The 12411-nt window shown below is 41.3% G+C and overlaps 1 protein-coding gene across 5 annotated transcripts in view; it reads right to left on the bottom strand.

Moving 5' to 3' along the window:
* LOC126271912 (focadhesin) overlaps nucleotides 1–12411 on the bottom strand; it is a 273808-nt gene that overhangs the window by 101593 nt on the left and 159804 nt on the right. For all 5 annotated transcript variants that reach the window (XR_007549156.1, XM_049974302.1, XM_049974305.1 and 2 more), the window contains exon 13: nucleotides 4801–5255. Coding sequence is in view for 4 of the 5 variants with exons in the window: in XM_049974302.1 (XP_049830259.1) it covers nucleotides 4801–5255 (455 nt within the window). In the remaining variant the exon portion in view is untranslated. The remainder of the gene's footprint in view (nucleotides 1–4800; nucleotides 5256–12411) is intronic.

The following is a 12411-nucleotide window of genomic DNA, read 5'->3' as shown; positions in this document are numbered from 1 at the left end:
AATTGTTAACTCTATCGACAGCTTCACATGTTAGTAGGAACATATCTCCAAGGCCATCAACTTTTAGAATGCCAACAACAACATTTGCAATATTTCGCCCACTAATATCTGTAGTTTCATCTGTCGACAACCAGATCTTTTGCTCAGCAATAGTAATTCATATTTTTGTTGAGCACATCATTGTAGGATACAGATAAATAGTTCTTTCTCAGTGTAGATTTATCTGGAACTGGATATGTGGTGTACTTCTCCAAGAACTGTCTGAAGTGTGGATTCTTCAGTTTTTCCAATGGGACATTGCAGGACACCATCATTTCACACAAATCCTTGCAGAATGATTGCACGCTTGACGATTGACCTGTATGTTCAAATAACAGCGTTTGCCTGCTGTTATTTTCTGCACTTCATTTGACACAGCTGCTGTGTTTAGCGGTATTACAGTGTTGTTGCAGATTAAAGCGCTTTTCTGCACTAACTTTAATTTCACACAGTTTACCAAATAATATTTTCCCATCAGTACTAAAGAACTTCTCTCCAAATTCTCGAACATATCCTCGCAACTTCACACTGTCGGCGCACTTTGCTTTATGCATATTGATCAAGGCAAAGGCTGTATTCAAACTGGTTACTGAGAACACCTGTGCGACTGCGATGATTATTATGGCAGAAGCCGCCTTTGTTGGCTATGAGAGCGTGTTGTCCACTCTGCGCAACAATGTTTTATGTTCGCGTAACAACTGTTGTGGCACACCGATTTTCTGCTACAGTCCTGAGAAATAAACCTGTGTACTAACTTATCTGTTTATCTTTCATAATAGAACGTTAAATATTGACTTGTGAGCAACATATTCATTTTCTTATTCGTGTGTCCCGTAAGATATGACAAAAACAGTATATGCATTTTAGGCAAAAGTTGACGGATATATGACATATTATATTAAAAGTTAGCTGCAATATGACCTATTACTAAAATCTGCTGAAATATGACTTTATATGCAAAATCAAAATACATTTTTTGACACTAAAATGCCTAGATTTGGGTATAAATTGTTCTAAAATTCACCCTATAGTTCAGAAAAAAACATGACTTGTCATTAAAATCAGGGCCCTAGTAATAAGCCATTCAGCATGTATCTGTATAATAGACAATCATTTAGGCATGCAAGTGCTCTGAAAACTGTTTCATAGTATTCCAAATTGTACAAATTATTTAGATGATATAACTGTAACATGTATCACTTAGGAGCAGCATTTTTAAAAACTACTGGCATTGGTTGAGCGACTTCAACCCAATGGCTAGTGTTTCTGGCTCGTTAAGTGTAAATTTTTTTGAATTAACTATGAAATACCTGAGGTACATATTGAATGAAAAAGGATAATGGTCATACGTCATCCATGCTCTGGTCATCATATCTGCAACACATGGGCATCTATTATTGTAGCTTCCAATGACAACCCCCAATTTGTGGCAAATGTGGTTCAAGAATTCTAGAGCCATAACAAGGTAGAGTACCTACCCATCTCTTTTCTTTACCAACATTGAGTTCTGAAATGGAGCAATTCATCAGGACATTTACAATGCAGACATGAAAAAATATTACAATAATCAGTTCTCTTAAAGCAGTCATTAGCTTCCTCACAAAAGATAGGAAATGGACACAGTCCATCCAAGGAAATGCATGGTCAGAGTCTTCATAATTTATTTGCCTGTGGTGCCTGTCCACACATGCAGCCACACTATCAAGTGGGTTTCTTCCATGTATGGACTTGCTCTTTTGGCTGGAACCCCAGGTAGACCCACAGCAGCTGCTGATATTACCCCTCATGCACTCACTTTTTCCACTCCTTGCAGCAACTAGTGTTGTATCTTGTAACCTGTCATGTCAGTACATCTAGTATAACCTATTCCCTGTTGGAAACTTTGTAATCAAATTTGTGTGTGCCAACCTGTCCCTCTGGTCATGGCATACATGTGTACTGAGATGCCTCAGCAAGTGGATGCATGGCTCAGCCTGGCAAGCACCACAATGGTTGGACACACTGTGTGTCTTGGAAGTATTTAGGAGAAGGAAATAAAGATGTTAGTTAAAATCCGTCTTGATTGCATTTTTTTTGTTTTTTTTTTTTTTTTTATTATTCATATGACCTGTTTCGGTTCATTCAGAACCATCTTCAGATCTGATGAAGCATGTGAAAATTGCTGGATTTGGACGGGTTACTCCTGTAACTACAATATCAGATCTGAAGATGGTTCTGAATGAACCGAAACTGGTCATATGAATTTAAAAAAAAAATTGCAATCAAGACAGATTTTAAGTAACATTATAAAATCACTGATTGCTGTTATCCCATAAGACATTATGTCTGTTTTTGCAAAGGAAATAAAGATGATTTACGTATCAAATAACTTGTTTTCTGTGTAATGAATTTGAGTGGAAATAATGGAGGGCAGTGAGTCCTCTCACCCTGCACACTCAGGACATAAGTTTATGAACACAGGAGTCGGAAGCCTCCAAGTGAAGTAACACACAGTACCATATCGGTAATAATGGGAAACAAATGTTTGAAGTCGTGGCTGATCATGTGTGGCTGGCCTGACATCAGAAGCAGTCTAACTGTGGGAAGCTACAACAAACTCCCCTCATCCCCTTCCTCACAGCTGTCTTGTACACAAAAACACAACCACAAGCCTACCCACAAGCCTGCCTGCCACCATCATTAAAATTACTGTATCCAAATTCAGTAACAAGATGAGGGGAACATTGAACAATGGTGAGAGCTAATTAAGGTTGAACGACTGCAACCCCTAATTCACTTCTAACTCCCGCTACCTATGAACTGCAACACAAATAAAAAAAAGGAGGTCAAGTGTCAAGAAAATGAAGTGTGCATGAAAGCAGATTCACTGCTGTCCTTTGAAACACTAATTACTCTCACTTCCACATAGGCAGGCCCAAGAAACAGTCCTGTGGCTTATGATGGGACATCCATAATACCACTGCCAACATCAGAGTTGGATGAGCAAGGTGTAGACATGCTGTGGGATCCTTTGGCAAGGATATTAGCACCTCTTACCGCCTTCCTCTGTACACTTGACTATTTTGATAATAAAGTAAATGGAGGAGGGTGTTAGTACCTGATAGCATTCCAGATTACCTGCCTAGCGCGATTGTTGACCTCAATGTGCAGTCTTTTCAATGACACCATTGAGAGCACAATGTTTGCAGAGGGTCTGGCTGCTTGCATGATACCACTAATTAATATCCCAACTGGATGTGGTTCAGGCGGTCTCGTGAATTCCACAAAGCTTCAGTTTTTGTGCCACTCAGATATTCAGAGTTTGATATTGCTGTTTTCATCTCTTGAATCAAATAACTCCTGATGTGTTTCCCATATTTTTTACCAGTAATGCTGTATTATGGGTGTTGCTTCTGGCCAGCCATTCACTCGGAGAAGTTTGTTGTTACAGATGCCACAAAACCATTGTTCCACACACCTCTGTGTCACTGTCTGTGTGAGTGGTTACAAAGTCTGTCTCTATCTACTTTCAAGTACGAGCAGCAGAGGCTAAAACACTCACAAATTGATAAGTAGACTCTCCTTTCCTGTCCTAGACTGAGAAAGCATCTCAGGAATTATTGACATGGGTCTCTGATTTGAAAAACGTGATACTTGAAATATTCCTGTCTCTAGTAAAGACATTAAACCTTATGTCAAGAAGGTGAACCACAGGCAGCCCACCAAAGTAGCTTCCTGACCTGAGAAATAACTGCTATATTGTAAGCTTTGAGTTATGTTATTACCATATTTATTTTCTTACAACATTCCCTTTATGGATAACTGTATTTTCCCTCAAATAATCTCACTCTTTCGTAGGAAACAGTACTGAATGAATATTATCACATCACATCAGAATGTGTGTTGCTTATGTCTCTCCTTTTTCAAAACATAGAAAATAACCACATTCTTATTCCAGTCCAACACCAAACAACTGCACACTGTTACTGATCCTCCAAGTGGTTTCTCCAACTTACCTACTAAGGGCCAGTGTCAAAATATTTCAGTAATAGTAGGAGGAAAAAAAGACAGAATGGTGTACTAAAGGGTTGAAAAGTAGGCCAATATGATGCACGTTTTCTCTGGTATCCTGAAACTCACTACAGTTAAATATGTGGATTGTTGCTCAACAAGTGTAACACATTCCCTTTTCACATTTGTGTCCATACAAGGCAGTATTCTATAACTAATGATCTTGATGTCAACCGCACAACCTTTGACACCTCTTCCTTCTTTCTTACTCTCTTTCCTTCTTTTAAAGCTCAGGACTCTTCTAAAAATGTTCTGCTTTATTAGTGGACTGATGACTGCAGTTTAAAACCCTGTAACGTGTTATGAGGCGGAAATAGAACAAACAAAAACTCAAGAATCTCTTCTCTAAATTGTCAATGTTCCAAGAAAGTATAATCAAAGTCTGTATAAAAGTGTTCAGACTAATCTGCTAATAGAAAACTTGCAGTTACCCTGCCTCATATGGAACAAGATCCAATTTTGGAGTTAAAAACAAGTCTTTGGTTTTGACAATCCTCAACTAAACATTATAAATGTCCATTTTGTGCCTCTTACTACAGAGATTCATAAATTTCAGCAATATGCAGAAGAGTTGTAGCAAGATAACGGATGGAAAATAATAATAATAATAATAATAATAATAATACATGCACCTATTCTTGATTAGTTAAAAGTCTATGACACATGGAATGAATTCAAAACTTCTTGCAAACAGTGTCAATTCATACTTACCAAGTCCAATGAAATGTTTAGTTTACAAACAAAATCTTCTAGAAACTTTCTTGCAGATGGAGAAGTGGCTGACTGTTTAGCTGCCACAGTTAGCGCACACTCCCTTATATCTTTTCCACAATTAACGAAGTCATCAAGAAAGTTCCAGTTGAGGGGAGGCAAGGGTTTTGGATAACTGTAACCCAACACCCTAAGACACTCCTTTGCAACCAGTCTTTCTTTCTCTGGAAGATCTGACTGCTTTGAGAGAGAGACAGCAAGACCAACTACTCCTCTGCAGACACAGTGGTGTGGCAGACTTGAATATGTGTCAGGTTCACTTCTGCCTGGTGGTAAGTGATACACACCTCCACGAAAACAGAGGAACTCAGTATTAAGCCACTGACGCAATGCTTGTCCTGCTGATTCTAGTGCCTCAGTCTTCACACCTAAAAGCATTTGTCCCCAACATTCACCTGGTGAATTAAAAGAAGTAAAAATTAACTATAGCCTTTAAAAATTGAAAAATTTTGATTGTAAAAAGAAAAAGTACATCCAGAAATTCAGTTAGTTTACAGAGACAGATGGTGAGGGCAACACTTACACTATGGAGGCACAACTTCCAGAATAGCAAGTAATAAAAATGAAGAGAGATACAATGCTCCTAGCTTTTGCTAATGCAAGTTCCTTCTACAAGCAGGAAAGAAGTCATGGAATAGGGGTATAGATTGGGGAGCAGAACTCTGCATGGACAAAGAAGAAGAGAAAATAGGACGAAGAAAGAGTAATAAAATACAAATAAAGTATGAAAACAGATAGAGAAAAGGCAGAATGTTTATGGTAGGAAGTGGTAGTTGGTGTGTGGATGTGGCAAGTTTTACATCGGTAACTACTGTTGTGAATGAACCCTGAGGTAGGGATGGTGGTATGAGAATGTAATGTCTGACAAGAATACTGCAGAGGTTAGAAGGCAACTGAGGATAACAGTGGATCTTGAGGCAAGGGTAACAGGGAGAGATTACCACATTTTGGGGCTCAACTTGAGAAAATTTAGTTCTGGCAAATTAGTCTATTGAGGGGAACAATACCAAAGTGATACTGTGTAACAAGGTGAGTGCTTCTAATTTGTTTGTAAATAGGATTTTTGATGGTAAGAGATGAGGAGAGAAGGGTTGGAAGGTGACACTTTGCTACAGAGTTTTTTTTTATCAAGGTCTGTATTGGTGTTGAGGTACTGAGTGTTGGAACAGAAATGTTTATCTAGGCTGTAAGGAGTTAAGCATTTAATGTGAAAGGAGTGACAGCTGTTGAAGTGAAAACTTTGTTACTGGTTGGCTGGTGTGAAGTGGATCAAATTTTGAAATTACGCTTCAAAGGGATGAAGCCAAAACCAAAGAAGTGGTCCCATGCAGCTACTCAGTACCAACAATTCCAGCAGTGCTACTGAAAAAATATACAACACTGAAGGCAGAACCATATGCTAAACTACACATGTGATTTACCAGCTGGCGCGTGTGTACTGCATGTGGGAATGACCACTAACACACACGCAGTAACAGCTGAATATGCTCTGTAGCCTCACTAAAGAGTTCTAAGTGCTTGCTATATCACAAAGGCCAATTGCTTTCTCCCATCCAGAAGTAGTCTCCCTCAACTTCAAAGATAAGAACTTACTCTCCAACATAAAATCTCATTTCACCACACTATGCCAGTCTAACATCAACCCACTTTTCTCCTTTCTGCAGTGGTGTCAGTTTTTTTTTTTTTTTTATCTTGATTTTTATCAATCCCCCCACAGTTGCTATTCCATTCCACTTTCTAGTTGGTGAAGTGCTTAATAATGTACCATCTTTGACTTTCTATTTTCTCCCTAAAAACTTTTTTTTTTAGCTTGTCTCTTCTCTTCATCATACAAGGTGGGTTCTTCTTATCCTGTGTTCCAAGTAATACCCACTTCTGTGTGACCATCCTCAACTAATTTCTCATGCAGAATAAATTTTTAGTTTTGTGAAGTATCTGGTACTACGCGCTGCGGAATTTGAATCCCCGCCAGACGTCATGGATGTCAAAGGCCCCTAGAGGTCTCTGCACCATCGCGCCATAAGCTGTGGCGGCGCAAGCATCCTGGCCCGCATTTAGTGTGAGGGTGCCATAGTGGAACACGTGGTTCCAGCGGCCAATAGCGGCGCCCCTGATAGAGTATTTAAGCACCTGCCTCTCGCTTAGCCAGCGAGTCTAATCATTGCATGAGTCTTGAGAAATCACCTCAACAACAGACAGCGTGTTTATCATTGTTTGTTTTCATTACTAGTGGACGTCTTGGATTCGTATGGTTGGCTCTGTCACTCCGCTGCTTCTTGTGTGTTGTCGTTGTAAGGTCTCTCTTCATAGTCCGTCATTATTTTGTGTCTGTCCTTTCCGTTAGTTTGTTTGTTCGTGTGCCACTCTCCGTTTGGTCCCATCGCGCTTTCTCAGCCATCCCGCAACCATTACAGTCACGGTCACAACAGGTTACAGCATCATTGGTGATGAGGTAAACGGTGGTAGTTGCTAGCATGGAGGCAAAGTTAGTCTGTCTTCTGGAGCAACAGCAGCAGCTCCAGACAGACATCTTACAAAAGTCGCTGCAGTTGCTAATGGGCAAAGTCGATGCCCGGGACGCGTTGCAACAACAGCTTCCGAGTCCTTGGGTTTCTGATGCTTTCCCACGTCCGCTGGCGTTTCCACCATTTGATGATACTAAAGAGGACTGGGAAACCTAATTACATAGGCTGAAACAACATTTCATGGCTTTTCAAGTCACAGATGAATCCTTGCAGTGGTCATTGTTTTTGTCTTGGGCCGCCCCAGACATGTTCTTTCTTCTCCACAAGTTGGCACCATTGTCCGATCCTGTGGCTCTCTCTTTCCAGAAGATATGCCTTTTACTGACAAAGTATTATTCCCAACACTACCATGTGGTTGCCTCTTGGCTGGAGTTCCACCAGTACCATAAACAGCCTGGTCAATCTTATTGTTCCTGGGTCACGGACTTGCAGGATCTCAGCCGTCGATGTGATTTTACGTACACCAATCAGCAGTGTAAGGTTTTGTATGCGGACTCCCTGATCTGGGATGTGGTGGTTCAGCTGGCTTCCGATCCTGAGGCCCATACTGCGGCATTGAATCTCGACAATCCCTCATTGGCAGAGATTCTCCGCATTGCCCACTCCTTTGAAATTGCTCAAGCGGCTAACGAGAGTCTTATGACGCGACCGCACATGGCGGTGATCACAGCGTCACGGTGCGTTCTGCCCTCGCGATGTCGACATGGCCCAGCCGACAGAGGCTAGCACCATCGGGACTCCTTGTTGTCCAGCGTCTCTATGGAATCGGTGCCTTCGGTCGCCCCTCGTCGCCAGTCGTACTGCCCACTTCCATCTTGCCCAGTGCTTTGCTGCACATTCGCGGGCTGATTGTCCCCAGCGCTGGAAAATGTACACGCTGTGTAACAAGGAAGACCACATCCAATTGGTTTGACGAAGTCGCTTGATTTGCTCCAGTTCTGCCCTTCTTTGGCATCAAGATACAGTCCATGCTCTTCAATCGGTTGTCCCACAGGAGGACCTGTCAGCGCAGTAGATTTTCCTCACGCTCTGCCTTTTCACTGAGGATGTCAGTTTTCAGGTCGACACTGGGGCCACTGTCTCCCTGATTAATATGGCGACGTACACACGGCTGGGCTCTCCTGAGTTGTCACCTCCTTCTTGCTCGTTTGGTCGCCTACGGAGATGGTTCCATTCCCCTTCGTGGACAGTTCATCGTCCAGGTGACAGACAAGCGTGTTCCACAGCTCCTTACCCTCTTTGCCGTCGACCACCACCCGGCTTTGAATATTTTTGGCCTGGACATGTTTCAACTGTTTGGCTTTTCAATTCCTGACAAAGTTAAGGTTGTTACCACGGCTGTTCCTTTTCAGGACTTGGACAATCTGTGCTCCACTTTTGCATCATTGTTTGCAAGAGATCTCGGATGTGCTTCTGGCTTTCTGGTGCACATCACCTTACAGCCAGATGCACAGCCTCGCTTTTTCCGAGTCAGGCCCCTTACAGTGGCCTTACGGCTGGCGGTCAAGCAGGAACTTGATCGGCTTCAGGCCGCTGGTGTTCTGGAGCCCGTAACTTACAGTCCTTGGCGACACCACTGGTGGTCATGCAGAAACCCAATGGGTCCTTTCGGCTGTGTGGGGACTTCAGCACTACAGTCAATGCTCAGTCCCTCATTGACACTTACCCCATTCCCTGACAGGAAGACCTTCTTGCCAAGCTACCCGGGGGAGAGTATTTTTCAAAGATCAACCTGGCTGAGGCATACCACCAGTTGCCCTTGGATGCCGAATCTCAGAACATCATGGTTATCAACACCCCTTTTGGATTGTATAAGTACAAGCGCCTTCCCTTTGGTGTCTCTTCAGCGCTGCCCATTTTCCAGCGATTCCTGGAGCAGCTTACACAGCCTATCCCTGCCTGTGTGAATTATCCGGATGTCATCTTGGTCACCGAGCGTTCCCGCCAGGAACATTTGCAAAACCTCAGTGCCTTATTTCGCGCTCTGCAATCTGCTGGTTTATGTTGTCGGCTGGACAAGTCTTGTTTTTTTTTTTTTTTTTTTTTTTCCCCAACTGGAAGTGGAATACTTAGGCCACTGGCTTAACAAAGATGGCATTCGTCCTTCAGGTCATAATGTCGCGGCCATTGAGGCCCTTCCTCATCCCAAGGACTTATCTGAACTCCAAGTATTTTTGGACAAGGTTACTTTAAGTAATAACCTAAAGTTCTTACACCAGGCTGCTGCCGTTGCTCAATCCCTCAATCACTTACGTCGCAATGGGGTACCTTTTGATTGGACTCCTGCCTGTGACCAGGCTTTTCTCTGTTTAAAGGCGATGGTGAAGTCCGCCCTTACATTACTCCCTTCTCTACGGACTGCCCTTTGGTTGTAGCGGCTGATGCGTCAGCATATGGCATTGGGGCTGTCCTTATGCACCAGGATGCCGATTGCTCCAAACAGCCCATCGCTTATGCTTCTAAGACGTTGTCCCAGCATAACGGAACTACTCCCAGATTGAAAAGGAGGCCCTGGCGATTGTGTTTGCCATCCAAAAATATCACACCTATCTCTTTGGGGCAAATTTCACCCTCCTGATGGACCATAAACCCTTGGTTACACGTTTTGGACCCCACTCTCGCTTTCCAGAGCGGATGGCTCAACGTCTCCAGCACTGGGCATTGTTTTTACGTAATTACGCATACACCATCTGGTATAGGCCCACTGACCACAAAGCTAACGCAGACACCTTTTCACGTCTCCCAGCAGGCCCCGATCCTGCCTTTGATCAACAGGAGATCCTCTGCTTTCACATTGATTCTGCCCGCTGTGATGCACTGGACAGTCTGCCTCTTACAGTTGCTCACATTGCTGTGGCTATCTGCTGTCTCCGATAATGTTCCCCAATCCATGGCGTCATCCTTCCACGACTTCTGTCAGGCCAACGGTATCAAACATACCCGTAGCCCCCCTTTACACCCTTTCATCCCACCATCCCCCTGGACTGAACCTACGTTAACCAACCTCACTCCCATTTACTCTTCAGTCTTCTCTTTTTTCTCTCTCCTCTTTAGCCATTCACACATCTTTTCATCCTACATAGTTGTGTTTATCTTAATAATATATACCTCTTTACTTCTGTATGCATCCTCTTTGTTTTGAAGCTGGCACAGTACTTAAAAGTAGAATATCTTTGGCTTCCCTCTGACAACTGTGCCTCCATCCTTGCTACCCTCCCTGTTTACCTTTCCCTGTTGCTTCATAACCTGGGTTATATATGTTGTTAACTACAATGTGTTGTATTATAAGTTGCGAACATGATGTTATGATAATATAACATAGAGAGCAGAACTGAAACAATAATGAGGAAAGGCAACTACTTGCCTGCAGGACTGGTGGACAGCAGACAGACAGATTCCTAAAAAGTGAAGGCTTGAAAGCTGGTGAAATTTTTGATTTGTTCATGTATCTCTGCGACTCCCATCAAGCATCTATAGATGGCTTTGTTGCCTTTCCTCATTTTTTTTGCTTTTGTGATTTTAGTAGAGTAGAGAAGAATAGAGTTTTATTGGACCTGGTAATCATATAGTAGAAAAACAGTACATTCTGAATGTACGACAAGTCAATGTATAACAAAATATAATATTAAATTTGCATTAATTTCATTATTTCTACATTAAATGATCAGTGTGTTACAACATAGAGAGCAAATATTGTACAAAAATAAAGAGTAGATATTTTAAAGCAAAAAAGCAGATTAAATTTGTATTACAGCAACATTTACATGTTAAATCATTACAGTTCTAGTAACATTTATGTGATACATCACTAAGGCAAAAACACAGATCGTTAGTGAACTTCCTGAAGGAACTTGTGGAGGCCATAGAAGCAGTGATGCCTTAGCAACTGACTTGAAATTTGCCAAGTCATTTACTGATTTAATTTATGGGGGAAGTTTATTATAAATAACTTTCCCATAATACATGGTTCCTATTTTATTCATGGTGGTGTTGGTGGACTCTAAATGAAAGTTTCCTTTTTGCCTGGTGTTATAGGAGTGGATATTTTCATTTTTCTGGAAGAGAGTGGGATTTTCCATTCAATGTTTTTTCACAAACATGATTATCTGATACACACATACATAGCTTTTTAAAGAGTGATCTACAGGTTTTGTTTCATTTTACACCTTCCATAGTTTTTATAATTCTTTTTTGTAGCCTAAAGAGCTTTTGGCTAATAGAAGAGTTATCCCAGAAAATATTCCATACTTCAGTTGTGAGTAGGGCTATTGATAGGCATAATACAAAGTTTTCAGAGAATCTTGATGCAGCATCCCACTAATATTCTCATTAAGTAGCATGTAGTGCTTAATTTCTTATAGACTTTTTCAATATGCATCCCCCATATATCTTGGAGCCATACTCCCAAGAACTTAATGTTGTCTACATTCTTACAGTATTTGTCAGATATCTGAATCTGAACAGTTTGCTCACCTTTTTAACATTATAGAAATTTAGTACCACTGTCTTTCTTACATTTATTACAAATTTGTTGTGACTGAACCAGTTTTCAATATTGTGCAATGTGTCTGTTGTAGACTTCTGAAGCATTTCCATTTTTTCCCACTACCTAGCACTCTTGTATTGTCAACAAACTGGATGACGATCTTGCAGAATCTGTTTAGGTCATTCACATATAACAGAAATAGAAGAGGTCCTGGAACTGAACCTTGTGGCACTCCATATTTAATGGTTTCATAGTTTGAATAACGTTGAGTGAGTTTGAGAAATTTTGATGTTGCACTTCAACCAATTGTTTTCAATCGCTTAGGTATGACTTTATCCAGTTGTCAGATGTTCCTAATCCCCATGTTGTCAAGCTTACATAATAGTTGTGTGAGATCTATGATATCAAAAGCATTACATTTACACATATTCCAATAACATTTTTGCCATTATCTACTTCCTGAAGTACTTCACTTAATAGTTCAAAAATTGCTGTATTAGTTGATTGGCCTTTCCTGAAACCAGATTGTGCTGTGGATAC

The sequence above is a fragment of the Schistocerca gregaria genome, chromosome 5 (genome assembly GCF_023897955.1).
Source record: "Schistocerca gregaria isolate iqSchGreg1 chromosome 5, iqSchGreg1.2, whole genome shotgun sequence".
NCBI lineage: Eukaryota > Metazoa > Arthropoda > Insecta > Orthoptera > Acrididae > Schistocerca > Schistocerca gregaria.
Note: the sequence above shows the minus strand (reverse complement) of the source record. Positions and strands in the feature narration are given on the sequence as shown.